General features: G+C 42.5%; 1 protein-coding gene across 1 annotated transcript in view; it reads right to left on the reverse strand.

Moving 5' to 3' along the window:
* Positions 1 to 4831: 4831 nt before the first annotated feature.
* The window catches only part of LOC147444991 (alpha/beta-Hydrolases superfamily protein), a 55720-nt gene continuing 42803 nt past the window's right edge, over positions 4832 to 17748 (reverse strand). Inside the window, exons 2-10 of the mRNA XM_086527481.1 lie at positions 8809 to 9070; positions 8621 to 8703; positions 8417 to 8517; positions 6598 to 6693; positions 6472 to 6525; positions 5831 to 5979; positions 5632 to 5749; positions 5479 to 5548; positions 4832 to 5399 (exon numbers count right to left, since the gene is read on the reverse strand). Coding sequence (XP_086383607.1) covers positions 5251 to 5399; positions 5479 to 5548; positions 5632 to 5749; positions 5831 to 5979; positions 6472 to 6525; positions 6598 to 6693; positions 8417 to 8517; positions 8621 to 8703; positions 8809 to 9070 — 1082 coding nt within the window. The 3' untranslated portion in view covers positions 4832 to 5250. The remainder of the gene's footprint in view (positions 5400 to 5478; positions 5549 to 5631; positions 5750 to 5830; positions 5980 to 6471; positions 6526 to 6597; positions 6694 to 8416; positions 8518 to 8620; positions 8704 to 8808; positions 9071 to 17748) is intronic.

Consider the following 17748-nt stretch of genomic DNA (forward strand, 5'->3'; position numbering starts at 1 on the left):
GGTACAAAGGGCTAGCTAGCACTTATCTACATAGCCTACTACTGATTGGTATTCCAAAGCTATTATGTCATGAAAGTAGAGTAAAAACATATAGTTGGGAGAAGTCAAAATGTGTTGCTAGACATTGTTGATATACACTCGCAGTTGGGGCCACTAAAAAAGTCTATTAGGTAATTAAGACAAGTACAATATGTGTGCTATAGTACATTTTCATGCTTTTTGTAGTTAAGTAGTTTGAACAAGTGCACCTTAAGAAAATAAAGTAGGCCTTCAAATAATGGCAAATCAATCCAATCACAGGGAAAAGTGATTATATGAGTTGGCATTGGTAGTGATGACTTCCTCTAACAAGCTTGCATCTAGTGTGCAATGGCCATGAGTCATGCCCCAATCAAGGACCTATTGCGACCTCCTTGAACTTGTCAACATAATTAAAAGGAATTGGTTATGGTAGAAACGATAGTGAACCATTCTTGGTGTACTTAGTATGTTAATCACAAGAGATCAGGAAAAAAAATTAACATAAAGAAAGTAGCAAATCATAACGTAGATTGATAACAAACTAAATGCTAATTATGGTTACAAATTTGGCTCAAATAGAGTAGTGATTGGGGTTATTCTTGGATACAAAAGACCTTCTTTTATAGGAGTAGGGAGAGAGCATCTAGTGACATAAACGATGATGTCAGATGTAGGTTTCTAAAGCAGAGAGGGTCTCCACTTGTTAAAGATGTGAATCTGGCACACACTCCAACAACCCTCCCCTTGTGTGTCAATGTAGCACTCAAAAGTACAAAGTATCCTCTCCTAAAACATTTAACAAAAGAGTATAAGATCAAATGTGTCTCTTAGAGAATTTAACAATATGAATAGACCAAAATGTTACCTCCCCTTGAAAAAAGTATTGCAATCAAGGTGTGTAAGCTCAAAAACACTTCCGCTAAAGAGTAATCAATTGGATGGTAGGTCTAAGTTAAAAATAATGCTTTCAAAGAACAAAATTTCCTCCAATGTTGGAGTACCAAATGGTGGTAATGCCTAATTCAAATATTCAAGTATTTTGTCATTATTGTGGATGTCAACTTCAAAGTGTTAGTGTTGTTAAAGTTGTTGTGGTCAATGCTTCTCCTCCCCTCAAAGTTGTCATTAAAGTGATCATGGATGCCGATGGCGGCATGGCATACATATCAAAATCCGTGCAAATGAAATGTGCCAATAAAGATAGTTGTACCCGTGGTAGCGCAATGCCTTATCCTTTTACAAAAGGTATATGCTTTGTATTCATTGTGCACATTTAGACAAATTGTGTACTTCTAGAAGATGTAGCAATAAATGAGTACATTCCACACAAATTCGAAGTATAACTTGAGCTTAATGTAAACCTTTCAAAAGAAAAGGCCAAGTCAAAACCTTTGTGTGTGCTGCGCCGATTGAAGCTTTGTAGCTTTGTGAAACAAGGCTAGTTTAGGACTTTAAGGAGCTTGGAGCTCGAGCCTTTTATTGTGGGAGCAAACTCTAATCCTGAAATGAAATTTTACACTCTAAAAATGATAAATATTGCTAAGGTTGGAAGGCTATCATACGAGATGGGCACATGGGCTACGAGCGACTGCCAATGGAACTCGAGGGCACAATTGGTTGGTGTTGAGAGGCTTGGACTGCATCAGGCCGTTGGTTAGATAGGCGCCAGCACAACGGTGTGGTAGGGGTGTTTGGCGAAGCTTGGTGGCGAATCGTTGACTAGTGCTGCAATAAGGCTTGATGGCGAGTGTGAGGCGGGTAGGAGGTCTGAAATAAAGCCCACGATAACAACAAATGATGACTGAGCTCGCTATGGGTGAATCATAGGGCGAACAATGCAACTCAACAACTTGTGATGGCCAAGAGTTGGGTCAACATGAGCATCCGTCCTCCAACAAAAAAAAAAAAAAACGCTACAGGCAAGCAAGAAGGGTTGAATTGGCTATTGAGGATGAGTGCAGGGCGAAGATGGATTGCCAAGAGCTACAGTTTGCTCAAACCTTCAAAGCTCCACACCTATCTTGTGTCAAGGATGATAATGAGGATCTCTATTCCAAGATCATGGGTACTAGCAATGTGCATATCCCATTAATGGCCTTGAGATAAAGATAATCAACCTACTTAAATATGCAAGCGAGATAGAATCAATAAAATGCTAATAAAAATAAAATTCAAATGCCCTAATAAGGATCCCAAAAGCGAGGCTAAGCTCTGATACCACATGAAAGGAATCAATTATGGTGAAAAGAATAATGAACCATTCATGGTGTAGTTGATATGTTAATCACAAGAGATTAAGGAGAAAGATAAACACTAACAAAAGTAACGAATCATAAAGTAGGTTGATAGCAAACTAAATGAAAATGATGGCTCCGAACTTGACTCAAATGATCGAGTAGTTATTGGGGTTATGCTTGGATACAAAAAGTGCTTTTATAGTAGGGAGAGAGCATCTAGTGACATAAGCGATGATATACATGTTGGCTTCTAAAGTAGAGGGGGTGGGGATGTGGCCTCACGCCAATAATTGCGCTAGACATTGGGAGCAAACGTGTCATAGGTCCAAAGGTATAAGTACACAAACATCATAGGTCCAAAAGTACAAGCAAGCAAGTTCTATCTTACCAAAACAATGCCTCTGGTAAATAAAATATGTTGTTTGAAAGAAATATAAATATGAACATTCACAGACAAATAGACGACTATTTGAAGAACCTAGCCAATTTGATTATCAAAACAATGGTCTACATGTAACATGTAGATTCATGGGTCATGTATTGATATACTAGATGAAAAGTTTTGTTGCTATAAAAACTACACGATTGTAGGTTTTGACCTTGCTAGTAGCAAACTGAGAAGGATGTCTCTTACATCAAATTGACGTGCAACCAAAAAAAACTTAATGTAATTGTTAAAGCTAGCAACTATTAGTGCTAGAAATAATGATAAGATATGAAGACAAAAGCAACATCTAAAACTCACGCGCGCGCACACGGAGATTTTAACATCGTAGGAAAAATGTCGAAAAAGACCTAAAAGATATATCCAATGAGTCTTGAACTCTAGAACTAACACTCCAACGGGAACTAGGATAACCAATCTACCACACTTGGATGATAGAAACGATATTCCTGTTTCCTCTTTTTAATCACACACACACACACACACACACACACAATATGAATAGAGATATCTTAACATCAGTAGGAACAATCCCAAGAGACCTCAAAGATGTATCCGACGAGTCTTGAACTCAAGAACTAATACTCTAGAGGGAACTGAGATAACCAATCTACCACACTTGGATGATAGAAAAGTTACTCCGGTTTCTTCTTCTCATTCTCACACGCACACAACCATGAAAAGAGACATTTTAATGTCATAGGAATAATCTCAAGAGATCTAAAGATATATCCGACAAGTCTTGAAATCAAGAGCTGATACTCGAGAGGGAACAGGAATAACCAATCTACCACACTTCGGTGATAGAAAGGTTATTCTAGTTTCCTCTTCTTATTCACACACACATTCACACCCATGAGAAGAGACAGAGAGGGTTATCATAGCAACTGCATCCAAGGTTCCTCACTACACACGCTCCCACTCTTGGTCTTCTCTGTCGATTGTCGTCATGTAAATGGAAGCAAACAGGTTAATATCTCCTCGTTGCTTGAAACCAAAGAAGGCTCTGCCCTCACTGTACAAGTGCATTCCAGGAAGCTTAATGCTCTGTTAACCATGCTCACTCATTATGTCAATCATGTCAAACGCATGATCACTCTTCACTTGCTGTTTATTGATAACATTCCATGCAACTCTGAGTCGTAGTCCGTGTGATGGTTCTGGTCTCATGAGCTTAGGTTACAAATCAACCAGAGTATTTCTGAAATGTGAAGGATTGTTTGTTGTAACATGCAGCGTCCACACATGTGGTGAGTTGTCACAATGGAAAGATCCAAGTCTGCCTCAGTATTGACAATTTCATTATGCATTGCCATAGATAATTTACTGATGCACAAACTTTTCTCTCTCCCAGATTGAAAGCCACCCAATCATAAAGGTGCATCCCCATTTTGCCAGTAATACAACAGTAAAGGCATTCCACACAGCATCTTCAAGTATAGGCTGTTTGAGAGCCAGCACCGGTTCGTGATCTCCACACTCTAATGCCAAGGGTGTTTCTAATTACCAAGCCCCATTTTCAGAACTTGCTCAAGCCCAATCCAAAGAACTCAACATGAAAATGGAGCTTGGGTTACAGCCCCTCTGAAAATGGCGTCTATCTGTCCGCTGAAGATAGCAATGCAAAACAGCATACAAACGCTTTCTCCTCTACTGCACACTGCAAACTTTACATGAGCAGCTTCACTTTCTTTCCACAGACTGCTCTGCGCCGCTCTACTATCAGTATGCAGGCATTATTTTTGTGCTGGATAGCTGACAAGAAAAATGACCTAATATGCAAATAGGGACTCTTTCAATCTGATTGGATGCACCTAGTACACCATTGCTATCCAAATGCAAGGTCCTTTCCCAGCAACATAATGAATTATTAAATTAGAAGTTGCCAGGTTTCTGCATCAACAGTGGTGCAGAAAAAGGGTGTAGTCTTTTTGACACAAGCTTAAAACACTTCAGAATTTTAAATAATAATCCCAAGGTCTCAACACTCGACCATCTTCTCTCCGCTGTTGTTAAGTCACCTATGCACCCATTTTAACAAAGCGACAAAGAAAGCCCATTGAGAGCCCTGTTGAGACACCATGTCACAAGAGAATGAGCATAGAGAGAAAACAAACAGTCCCCCACCAAAAGCAATCCACGGAATGATTGTTTCTTGTCACAAGGCCCTTCAGTGTCATAAGATTCATATATCTAAGCCAATTAGCATAGAGAACCCAGAGAAAACAAACACCCCCCCACTGAAAGCAATCCACAGATTGATGATTTCTTGTCACAAGGTTTTTCTACTGTGGCTCACAAAGTCTACTTATTTCCTGGTCATCAAAGAATTAGTGAGTTCAAGGCAGTCAGAGGACATTGCTTTGTGATCTTTTAGTACAAAAAGATGAGCATGAGGTGCCATTAGCACGACTTCCCTGAAGTATGATCTATGTTACACATGCAGACTTGCAAATATTTTCAGTGTTCAGATGCATGCACCTGAATGTCATCCTGGGTGAAAATTATGATTGGAAGCATATGCCATTCAGATTGAAGTCTCAATAGTCATTGTTGCTTCTCTGTAAGGTAATGACGTAACTTTTCCCATAACAAGGAACCACCTTTACAGCTCAGCAATCTGCAAATCCCTTTCATAAAAGCAGAGCAACCACGGTACTCCTCATCTTTTTTATCATCCTCGTGAATTATGAAATCTATCAAATATGCAAAAAATAGATCAATTGACACAGCGGCTAGTAGAGAGAGCACGTAACCTTTGAGAAAGAGCTGTACCTTTCTGCCACTCAGAATGCGGCAAGTTTGTACAAGCTGCTTGGATCAATTCCATTAGTTCTTGATTCACCTATTCGCTCACAATAAAGCTGATCTTACATGGTGAAATCGTGATGCAAGAATAAGACCTGCGATTTTGACATCTTTCCTCACCTCTTTTGTGTGTTGATGTGTGATGAGATGTCCACTTGGAAGCTCAAGAAGTCGAGCAGCTGGATACAAATTTCTGGCTATGGTTCTTGCATGCCGAACCTGTGCGATTACATCACCCCTACACAGATAAGACAAAAGAGCTGCTTAAGTTTTCCATGGATGCTGAAATCACTCCATGCACTTGTAAAACATGATATACCTGCCATGGATAACAGAGATAAGAATAGATGAGGTGCGTAATCTTTCATAGTCTTCAGAAGAAACTCGATGTGTCCAGCATGCATTCATCTGGCCATTTTGTCCACGAATATTCTGCATGCCGGAGACTGAAATATTTCTAACATACTCCTGTTGCAAAAAAAATGGCTTCAGACTTATGAGGTTCAAGTTGTGTTAGTGTCTTAGTTAGAAAGCACACAAAAATAAAAACTGCTGGTTTTTTCTGCTGAATCCCCTACAGGACTATACATATATATGTATGTATGCATGTCATTCAGTTTAAATGACTGCCGGGAAGCCTGAGAATGTCCGTTAGTTCCGTGTTTAGACTATATATGACTGCTTTCATTGATATCCTGTTTTTATAAACATTTGTGCTTTGAAACAAATATAATTAACCCAGAAACGTGCAATGCTTTTGCACACTTATATACTCAAAAGATTGAAACAACTTGCAAGCCACTCTTAGCACATCACAAAACGTGAACCTTACTGTATTATACAATTGGTGGAATCACATACAGAGCACCAATTTTAAGGAGGATACAATGAGCTTAGCAACGCAGTGATAATGAAGCACATAAATATTTCAACAGCTCAACTTACTAAGCTAGCTCATACCTTGTATAGCAGCTGTCTCCTTGAAACTTCTCCAGCCATTTCATCGAGATACTCCTGCGTTCCTTAGCCTATATCGTCAAGCCCAAGCAGAAGAACTACTGCTCCAAGGGATGGCTTAGAAATTACCTTCGTATAATGAGTGTCAAGATCCACCAAAGCTCGTTCTTCAGAGGACTTGGCCTTCCAGAAACGATATGCTAATGAAACTAGAACCCAATTAAGCTGTCCAAGCAGAAACGTTCTTCCATTTTCTTAGTTCTTAGCAAAATGAGCCAAATGAACATTCTGATCCACAAACTTACTCAGACACCCTCAACCACAAAGATTGAAAAGTAGTGCATGTATTTCATCAGTTCTCAGTTCAAATGTAAACAGGTTGATGTGCGAAGATAGAGTATTTCTGGAGGGCATAAACATCCTCTTCCACAGTAACTTATTCCATAAGAGAAGAAAAATACATTGTAACTTCAAATCACACCACTAGAACAAAACTTTTTGTCTTGTCTTATTCGAACTTCAAAGTTCATTGTGATGTAGGGTCAAAATTGAAAATTGATTGTAAGCAGGTACGCATATATATGTGCATGGGGGGTCACATTTTACAGCAGTGCAGTTGAGCGCCGGGGGGGGGGGGGGGGGGGGGGGGGGGGGCTCCCTTGGGTTCCCCAGAGGAGGCTTGTGGCACATGAGCTATGCATAGACAGCCAGCGTGATCAGCCCAGCGCTTTTGCCCAGTAATCAGCCCGAGTTTTTCATGGGCAGCAGTTGCATTGCTTGGAGACCATCTCCACGGTGCAGTACATCCTCAGGGCAGCCTTACACAGGCATTGCGATCATGCAATGGTGCAGTTTCTCATCTGAGATACAGATCCATGTCAAATCTAGCTAGGAGAGGGTGCACCAAATCTACACTCTCAGAGCATGTTTGGAGATCATACCCATGTTGAGGCCGTGTCAGTGGTCTCGTGTGCACAAGCAGTTGGCAGTGTCAGTAGCAGTCGTAGTTGTGTGTACCTCGGGTCTATCCATTGGGCATGTCAGCTCTATGCCGGACCACTCTTGGTCACTTGTATGAGCAGATTGTTATCAGCATTTCCCAGATGTCCTGTCTCTTTCTCCCTCAGAGATCTCTCTTCTCCACAGGTGCCTATTCATGCATTTGGCCCCTCTTGATAGGGGAGAAGTAGTGGGAAGATTAAAACCTGATAGTTTTCCGAGTCTTCATGGTGATAATGCCAATACCTTGGGACCAATTGCATATACTGTGAAGGAGATACATAAGGACGTTGGGATAAAGGGAGAAGTCAACTCTGAGACTTCAAAAGAATTCAATGTGATTGAGTTTGAAGGATCTCTATATTTTCACCTAAGTGCCAAACCTCTGCCCTGAGGTACCTAGCCCTTTAAATACCAAAGCCTAGCTTTGGCATAAGATAGAAATAGAAAGCACTGATCAGAAAGCCCTGCCTCACAGATCCACTAAGAAAAAAAGCCTTACCCACATACCCTGATTTATGGTGAGGAGTTTCATGTCCTCCTAATTTGTTATTTGAATCTTCTTTTGATGTATCAGTGTTTGAACTCATGGTCTAGTGTTTTAAGCTTCCATCTCTTTATAATTGGTTACGCTCTGCGAAAATCTTTACAAACTATGTCTAACTAAAGCACAAGAGTAGTTTGAAATTTTCTTTTCAATACCTTTGGATAAGCACTCATAATGACCTCCCGTTGACTAAGAACACAAAATCAAGTCTTCATTACCTGACTTATGATGAGGAGTTTTATATGTTCCTGAATTGTAATTGGATGTTTTTTCCAATGGTTTATTGCTTTCAGTTTTCATCTCTTTACAATTAGCTAGGCTCTTGAAAAATCTACATAAAATATGCTCAGCTAGGACACAAGAAAGCTGTTGCGATGCAATATGGAATACTCTTTTCAATACCTTGGGTATGCACTCGTAACCACCCCCAGTTGCACTCAATAATGCCAAGGAAGCTATGCGATCAGGAAACATTGCTGCAAGCTTGCAGGCTATCATGGCCCCTATTGCAAAGCACCACTGTTAAAAACAGAATACCAAGTAGATACATATACCACAACACACACACAAAATGACCTTCCCTGGCTGCAATCTCAAGAAACTCACCTAGAGAATGACCAAAAACATGTGCCTTTCTCCATCCCAAGTGATCCATCAAATCTAATGCATCCAACGCCATGATTTTTGTCCTGTATTATGCCACTTAAGATAAAAACACTAGATCGTTAATGCATGCAGTTTACCCAACATGTAAGTATTGAATGCAACTGAATTTCACAATGAAGGGACATTACGTGTACTCAGATTTCTTTTCCGGTGTTGAGCTCCTTCCAACCCCACGATTGTCAAAAGCACATACATGAATATCATTTGGAGATGCCCTCCTTATATCTTCCTTGTCTTGTGAATCTTCCAGGCTTGCAAAGTCATGCAAGCTCTGGCAGTCTGCCAAGGGCATGCTAAGCTTTTTCATAGAGGCATCCTCTTCATTTGGAGTGTCAGAGCCAACTAGACCTAAAATTTGAGAATTCCATGCCTCATGGGTTGCTGCTAGCCCTGCAAAACAAAGTAAACTACTTGTAATTTCATTTCAGCAGCCTTCTCCAACCAGGCAGAAGGAAAAAGACATCACGCCAGCGCTAGTCATAAAAGCACGGAAGCAAGTGAAAAACCATCAAATGAGATGCAATATAAGGCAAGTGTCTGTTAGCAAACAGAGATTGAGTGTACATAATTCTCCATTTCTAAATACATCCCTGAGTAGTTCCATATTTTTGCAACTCAAAAGGAAAAGAGCAAAACACAGCTAGAATGATTTTAAAAATTGATTATACACAGCCCTAAAATAATCAAGACTGTTGGAGATCATCATATGCACAGGGTGTACTTAATGAAATTAGTACACAAAAGCAAAAAGAGGTGAATGCGAAAAGCGAGAAAAATTTTGAAAAGACGAGAGATGAAAAAGGCTACTGGAGGGAAACTAAAACCAGTGAATATGTGATGATTCAGTAAAATGGGCAGTGCCATCTGACTGGTCTCTTCAAAAGTGGTTGGGAGCTTACATCTGCACCAGGCCGCCAAGGAGACCACTGTTAGGGAATAAAGGCCTAAGTGCCTTGTACTTATTAACTTATAAGTTAAAAGACTTATAAGTGAGGGGGCCCAAGTGTGAATGGCCCCCTAGTCACTTACTCATATACTCAAAGGTCAAGCCCAAATGAAATGTGTGACTTCTCCCAGATTGCTACGAGCGTTCTCTCTCTCTCTCACGATTTCTCTCTGCGTGAGCTTCTTCTGCGCCACTCTCCCCTTCTCCTTCTCTCTCATTGCATAGGATAGCAAGTGGGCTCTCTCTCCTGCTCCCCCACACGTGGTATCAGAGCTTTAGGGTTTCCAAGAGAGCCATTTTCGCAACACAGATCAGAATTCTGTTCTTGCTCGCTGCGGGAAGGATATTCAACCGTTTTCGATCAACTCTGTCGCGAAGGGATCCTCTCACCGTGTAGAATCGACCTCCGGTGACAGTTTCCCCAAAATTAGGGTTTCAAAAACTGGCAAACAGCAGCCTATTTCTGCTGAAATTGACCAATTTCGGGGTCAATTTGATGCAATCTCATTAGGGCAAGTCTCACAGGTCAATCTTACAGGTGTTTCCACCAACGAGGTTCTGAAAATTCAGCAAAACAGGTGTTTACAGGTCTGATTTTTGCCCTAAAACAGGGAATTTCAGCAAGCAAATGATGTATACACCTTGTGGAAACCTTTGGTAAGGGTTTGGCAGTGAATGTACGCTGTTTTGGGGTGATTTCGCGTGAAATTTGCTTGCTGTTTTTCTGTAACAGCAAGCTGTTTTTTGCCCGATTGCGCACATTTGGGCGTATTTAGGTCGGCAAAACAGGGTTTCAGTGTTTGCAATCACTCAGAATGGCTTCTAGCAGTGAAAGTGGCAATTTGTTGCACATTCGCAAGCTTGAAGGGACCCATAACTTTGCTATATGGAAGAAGCAATGTTATAATGTGATGTTGCAGAAGAAACAGGCGAAACCTATTAAGTTACAAGGTGTGAAACCGGTTGATATGGAGGTTGAAGAATGGGAAGAAGTGGACGAGTTGGCTCGCTCCACGATCATGCTTTCGGTGTCTGACAATTTACTCTTCAATGTAGAGAATGAGCAGACAGCATGGGGCATGTGGAAGCGTTTAGACGAGTTGTATGCACAGCAGAGTGCTGCCAGTAAAGTGTATTGGCTTAAGAAGCTTATGGATCTCCGCATGAAGGAGGGCACGCACATGTCAGTGCACCTCAATGAATTCAATTCTATTTTCAGCCAACTGACAGAGCTGAAATTCACGATTGATGAGGAGTTCAAAGCTACTTTTCTGCTATGCACATTACCCGAGAGTTGGGATGTATTCCGGACAGCTCTTAGTAACTCAAGTGCGTCACTTAAGTATGCAGATGTAGAGAGTTCTCTCTTGATGGAAGAGATGAACAGGAAGAACACCACAGGTGGGTCTTCTAATGCTTTGCACTTGAGAGGCAGGTCTCAACAGGGGGAGAAATCTGACAATAAGGACAGGGCACGCAGCAAATCTCGTAGGAAAGATGTTGTGTGTCATCATTGTGGAAAGAAAGGGCATTATAAACGGGAATGCTATGAGTGGAAGAAAGAGAAGAACAAGGGTGCTGAAACTGATGCAAAGGACAAGGGAAATGCCAAGAAGAGCACTGTGCTGATTGAGGAAATCAATGTTGCTAGTAGTTGTGACAGTGACAGCAGCACTGATGTACTCAATGCCTCTTCTGTGGATGCACATACCCTTGCTATGGGTTCTGATGTGGACATGCATACTTGGATTCTTGATTCAGGTGCCTCCTTTCATGTAACACCTCATAGGGATTGGTTTACACAGTACTCAGGTGAGGTGCAGGGCACTGTTTATTTGGGAGATAACTATGCATGTGACATTGCAGGTATTGGCAGTGTCCAGTTTTCCTTTGCTGATGGTATGACTTTTGTTTTGCACAAAGTGCGCCATGTGCCACAACTCAAGAAGAGTTTGATTAGTACAGGGCAGCTAGATGATGCAGGCTATCACACCACTTTTGGTGATAGCAAGTGGAAAATTTGTAAAGGGGCCCGGATTGTAGCCAAGGGTTGTAAATCGGACACTTTGTATCCTTTGCATGTATCTAGTGTGCGTGACTATGTTGTCGCCGTAACCGAGTATCCAAGTGTTTCTTTGTGGCATGGCCGGTTGGGACACATGAGTAAAAGAGGAATGGAAACTCTGTCTCGTTGTGGTTATTTGCCGTGTTTGAGGTATGCTGATTTTTCTCATTGTGAGCACTGTATTTATGGTAAGCACAGTCAAACACCGCACAAAAGGTCTCTTTCTTTGAAGTCTGACAGGTTAGACTTAGTGCATTCCGATGTATGTGAAATGCCACAGTTGTCCTTAGGGGGAAAGAAATATTTTGTCTCGTTTATCGATGATGCTACACGTAAGGTGTGGGTGTATCCAATACGTGCTAAAAGCGATGTTTTGGATACTTTCAAAAAGTTTCTTGCGTTTGTTGAGAATCAAACTGACAAGAAGCTTAGGTCTTTGCGCTCAGACAATGGGGGGGAGTATGTATCAAAAGCATTTATTGACTTTTGTGCTACTAAAGGTATTAAAAGAGAGCTCACGGCTCCTTTTAATCCCTCTCAGAATGGAGTTGCAGAGAGGTTGAACCGGACTATCCAAGAGAAAGTTCGGAGTATGCTGTCACATGCTGCATTACCTCATGGTTTTTGGGCAGAAGCTGTGCAAACAGCTATTCACTTGATTAATCGCTCACCTAGTAAGGCTTTGGGTGGAAAGGTGCCTGAGGAGGTGTGGTCTGGCAAGCCACCCTCATATGCACATTTAAGAGTGTTTGGTTGTGAGGCCTATGTTCACATCCGGAGTGAACTGCGCACCAAACTAGAACCAAAGTCTCATAAATGCATTTTCCTAGGATATGGTGAGGATGGTGAAGTGGGGTATAGATTATGGGATCCCGCATTACGGAAAATCATACGCAGCAATGATGTCATCTTCAATGAGAATTGCATGCACAAACAGCCCACAAAGGTCGAGGAAGTGCGCCAAGTTGTTTTTCGTGAAGATGTTACATATGGACAGCCAAGAAGGCCCAATGTTCAGCAGCCTTTACATGCTGAAAATGGTGCTGAAAATCAGCCATTAGCTGCTGAAAATCAGCCCCAACAAGTTGCCATTGATGCACCACAAGTAGGGGAACAGGTTGATGCTCCTAGACCGCCCGTTGTTGCGATGCAACCGGCTGAACAGCCTGCTGTTTTTGATGGTTTACAGGCTGAAAATCCACCTGTTATGGATCATTGAGTACGTAGGTCTACTCGGGTGACAAGGCCCCCCGATAGATATGAACCGTCTTTGGACTATGTCATGCTTACTGATTGTGGTGAGCCGTCTTGCTATAAAGAGGCTATGCAACGGGAAGACAGTAAGAAATGGTTCAAAGCAATGGTTTCGGAAATGCAGTCTTTGGAGAAAAACCATACATGGGACTTGGTTGATTTGCCTAAAGGGCATAAGGCTCTGCCATGTAAATGGGTTTACAAGACCAAGGTCACATCTGATGCTTCTTCTAAGTACAAGGCACGTTTGGTTGCTAAAGGGTACAAGCAAAAGCATGGTGTTGATTTTGATGAGATTTTTTCTCCTGTTGTAAAGTTTGCCACATTACGTCTTGTTTTAGGCCTGGTTGCTTCTGAAGATATGGAGTTAAAGCAAATGGATGTCAAAACAGCGTTTTTGCATGGCGATTTGCTTGAGATTATCTATATGATGCAGCCAGAAGGTTTTGTGTCAAAGGGGCAAGAGAAGAAAGTATGTAGACTCTTGAAGAGCTTGTATGGTTTGAAACAGTCTCCCCGTGCATGGTATCACAAGTTTGATACATTCATGAGGTCTCAAGGATACAAAAGAAGTCATTCTGATCACTGTTTGTATATCAAAACGGCAAGTGATGGATCTCTTCTATTGCTGATTTTGTATGTTGATGACATGCTTATTGCGGGTAAAAATGTCACGGAGTTAGATGCATTACAGCAAAGCTTAAAGAATCGCTTTGACATGAAGGATCTTGGTGATGCTAATCATATTTTGGGCATGCGTATCTCTCGAGATAGACCTAACAGGCGTCTGTATCTATCTCAACGAGATTATGTTAATAAGGTGCTACATCGTTTTCATATGGATGGGGGAAAGGCACTTGGTACTCCGCTGCCTCCATATGTAAAACTGATTGCACATGACTGCCCAAACACAGATGATATGCAGGCTGAAATGGCCAAGATTCCTTATGCATCAGCCGTTGGCAGTTTGATGTATGCTATGGTTGCTACACGTCCGGACATTGCATTTGCAGTGGGAGTGGTAAGCAGGTACATGAGCAATCATGGCAAAAAGCATTGGGAAGCAGTGAAGTGTATCTTGAGATACTTGAAAGGCACTAAAGACTTGTGCATTTGTTTTGGGAAGAGTGAGACATCTGTGCATGGCTTTACAGATGCAGATTTTGCTGGACATCCACATTGCAGGAAGTCAACCTCTGGATATGTGTTTACATTCACAGGAGGTGCAGTTTCTTGGATTTCTAGACTGCAAAAATATGTTGCTTTGTCTACCACTGAGGCTGAGTATGTGGCTGCCACTGAGGCATGCAAAGAAGCTTTGTGGCTCATGCGTTTGGTAGAAGAGCTTGGCATTAAGTCACCGGTTCCTATGCTACACTGTGATAGTCAGAGTGCTATTATGCTTGCAAGGAATCCTGTTTTTCATGCCAAGACAAAGCACATAGAGGTGAAGTATCATTTTATCAGAAGTGTGCTTGATGACAAGAGCATTATACTTGTCAAGGTGCACACAGATGACAATCCTGCAGATCTTTTGACCAAGAGTCTTCCAGCAGAGCGGTTTGCATATTGCCGACAGATGATGGGTGTTGGAGGAGTAAGTGCATGATCAGCTGATGTATTATAGTTAGTTGATTCTTTGATCTCCCAAGGTACATTGCCTTTAGGTGGGAGGTTGTTAGGGAATAAAGGCCTAAGTGCCTTGTACTTATTAACTTATAAGTTAAAAGACTTATAAGTGAGGGGGCCCGAGTGTGAATGGCCCCCTAGTCACTTACTCATATACTCAAAGGTCAAGCCCAAATGAAATGTGTGACTTCTCCCAGATTGCTACGAGCGTTCTCTCTCTCTCTCACGATTTCTCTCTGCGTGAGCTTCTTCTGCGCCACTCTCCTCTTCTCCTTCACTCTCATTGCATAGGATAGCAAGTGTGCTCTCTCTCCTACTCCCCCACAACCACACTGTCAAACTAGAAGAGAGCAGCTAGGTGGGTGTGCCAGGGGAGCTGTAACCCCAGACAGGTGGGCTGGGATCGTCCTGCATGGACAGCATACCCATCGACCTCAAATGGCGCCAGCACGTGCAGCAATACCATAGGACAGACCCTTCCAACGCCTTCAAACTCTTGGTGGGCAATGAGAGATGATTTGGGGTATATATGCTATACGAGCAAGTGGCTGGCCTAGTACGATGTGGGGTGGCATCTGAGAGCCCATTGCTAACACAAACACCATTTGTGTGAAGCAAGGTACCCGCTCTCAGTAAAACTGCGGTTTAGCCAGAAAGGCGTAAAACCTCTAGCTATGAGTGTTTGTGATGAAAATCAAAAATCGCAATGAAATCACAAATGTTGTCTAGAGTATGTCTGTTCAATGCTGGAAAAAGTATTTTTTAAATGGCATCAGTATGGCTTCTCTGAACAATTTCTAAATTTAGAAATCATAAAGATGGGAATCCATAAAGGATCCTTTAAAAATCCTGAGGAGAAAGAGGAGAAAGGTCCTCCTAAGCGGCAGTGATGCAGTGGCGTGTGAAGCGAGGAGGTTGGGGCAGGTGACGAAGAGTAGCGTCGTCTCTCTCTCTCTCTTTCAGTCGGTCAGGAGGTCAACACCCACATTTACGTATGGCCGGGAGACTGTGGAGTACACAAATGCATGTACCTATCTTGGGGTAGTTTTCGGTGGACCGGTGTTTTCACTGAGGAGAGCATCAGAGACTAGACTGACGAGCGCATATGCAGCCTTGGGGGGACCAGAGAGGATGTGTTCGCACGTTCAGTTTCACGAACCGCGAACAAAGCTATGGCTTTTTGACACTCTAGTGACCTCAGCTATGCTCTACGGAGTTCAGGAATGGGGACCCTCAGTAGACCATCATGGGAGATCTGGAAACACAGATGGATGGAGATGTATGGAGAGGCCTTTGGTCTCTATGATCGCTCGAATGATTCGCGCTAAGGCCTCAGTGCCGCATGAGATTATCCGAGCCGAGCTAGACGCCCCCCCCTCTTGTGGTTGAGGCATTGACTAGATCAGTATCCTTTTTCAACAGTTTATGGGATCTCCCCAGGGACATTTATGCTCGGCTTGCCCTGGAGTCATCTCGACAACTAGCACTACAAGGAGATACAGCATGTTGGTATGGACAGATGACAGCATGGTTTCAATCACATGGTTTCAACATGGATAGATTGCCTCCGTTTCAATACTCCCTAGATGCACCCTCCCTGTCTCTCACACGGACAGAGATCACTAGACTCATACGCCAGGATCTGATTCAGCTAGTTACCAAGAGCACATGGATGCAGCCGACACAAGAGTTGGGAACAAAGATGGCCTTTTACAGAGAGCATCTTCTCGAACTCACGGAGGACGGTTTTGTGACTAGGCCTGCATACATGGATACGCACTTATCTCATGGGATACGATGCGCTATTGGGCAGATACGCACATCCTCACATCAGCTCCAGATCAGGATTGGCTGATTTTGAGGGGTGCCAGCAGAGGCCAGGATATGTCACCTATGTCTGTCACGTGCACATCTAACCCTATGTGTACGTGGACAAGCTACTTCATGAAGTGGGTTCAGATCAATTAAATTAGGAAGTGATCTGGCACTTTTGTGAGTCTGTTCGAAGACCGTGCATGTCCAGACACTTAGAGTAGATGCATATCCTCTGGTTGCACACAGCAAGACCATCAGATTTTTATCAGAACCCATCAGGAGCATTTTTACAGTGCATAGACCTATTTTCCTTATTTTAGCCAATTTTCACTTATTATTTTTAAGTGACTTTTGTTGGAAACTAGGTAGGGCATATCCACTAAGCTTGTATATATAGACACCTAGCGCTAGCAATTATGGGCAAAAGAGGCAGCGGGAACTCGGTTCAACAGGCACCTTCTCAGCAGGACCCCCAGCAGGCCTAGCGTTTTTGCATCAGAAGCAAGGACCTAGCGTTTTCATCACACAGACCAGCCTTGGCGTTTTTGCACAGCAAATCAGCCCTAGTAACAGCAGCATAACAGATTCCCTAGCGTTAGCAAATTCCCACCGCAGCAGACGATTTTCAGCCCTAGCGTTTTTGGATCAGTAAGACCAACCAGCGTTTTTGCAGATCTTTGTGACAAAACCAACAAGAACACCAGCGTTTTCAGTTTTCAGCATAGACTCACAGCAGAACAAGTCCCAAACCTCGCATCTGCGTTTTCAGCGCATCGTCGTCGCATCGTCGCCATCGACATCGTCACCGACATAGAGTCAAAATTCAGCAGATAAAGGTTTGCAGATTTCAGCCCTTAGCATTTTCGCATTTCAGCCCGTCTCGTCGTCGTCAACATCGTCGGCAAGTCCAAAGCATTGTAGAGATTTGTGCAATCGATAGTAGACCGCTCTCGCCATAGAGAGTGGGGCCTTCGGAGGAGGGTTTTCACAACATTCTGGTGTCATATTCTTCTCTCTCTATCTCTCAGTCTCATGCACCTTCATTCACAGTGTTCATCACTTCGTGTCCATTGCACTCTCTCACTAAAGGAACGGAAGGCTCTCCTTTCCGTAACTAAAAGGAACCCTTGAGCATAGTTCAGAGCACTCATCTTGAGCAAAGTTCAACATTCACTTCCACTGCACCTTACATTGGTATCAAAGCTTTGGCAATGTTCTGTATCACTCAAGGAAAGAACCACAAGGATTTTTTTGATTGTTGAGGTCGCACGTAACCCAATTCCTCTTGGGCGTGTCGATTCCTAATCGTGTTTTTGAAGAGTGACAGGAAACCCAAGAAAGAAGGGCTTGTCTAGCCTC

This window comes from Adiantum capillus-veneris, chromosome 13 (genome assembly GCF_014529385.1).
Source record: "Adiantum capillus-veneris isolate H3 chromosome 13, ASM1452938v2, whole genome shotgun sequence".
Taxonomy (NCBI): Eukaryota; Viridiplantae; Streptophyta; class Polypodiopsida; order Polypodiales; family Pteridaceae; genus Adiantum; species Adiantum capillus-veneris.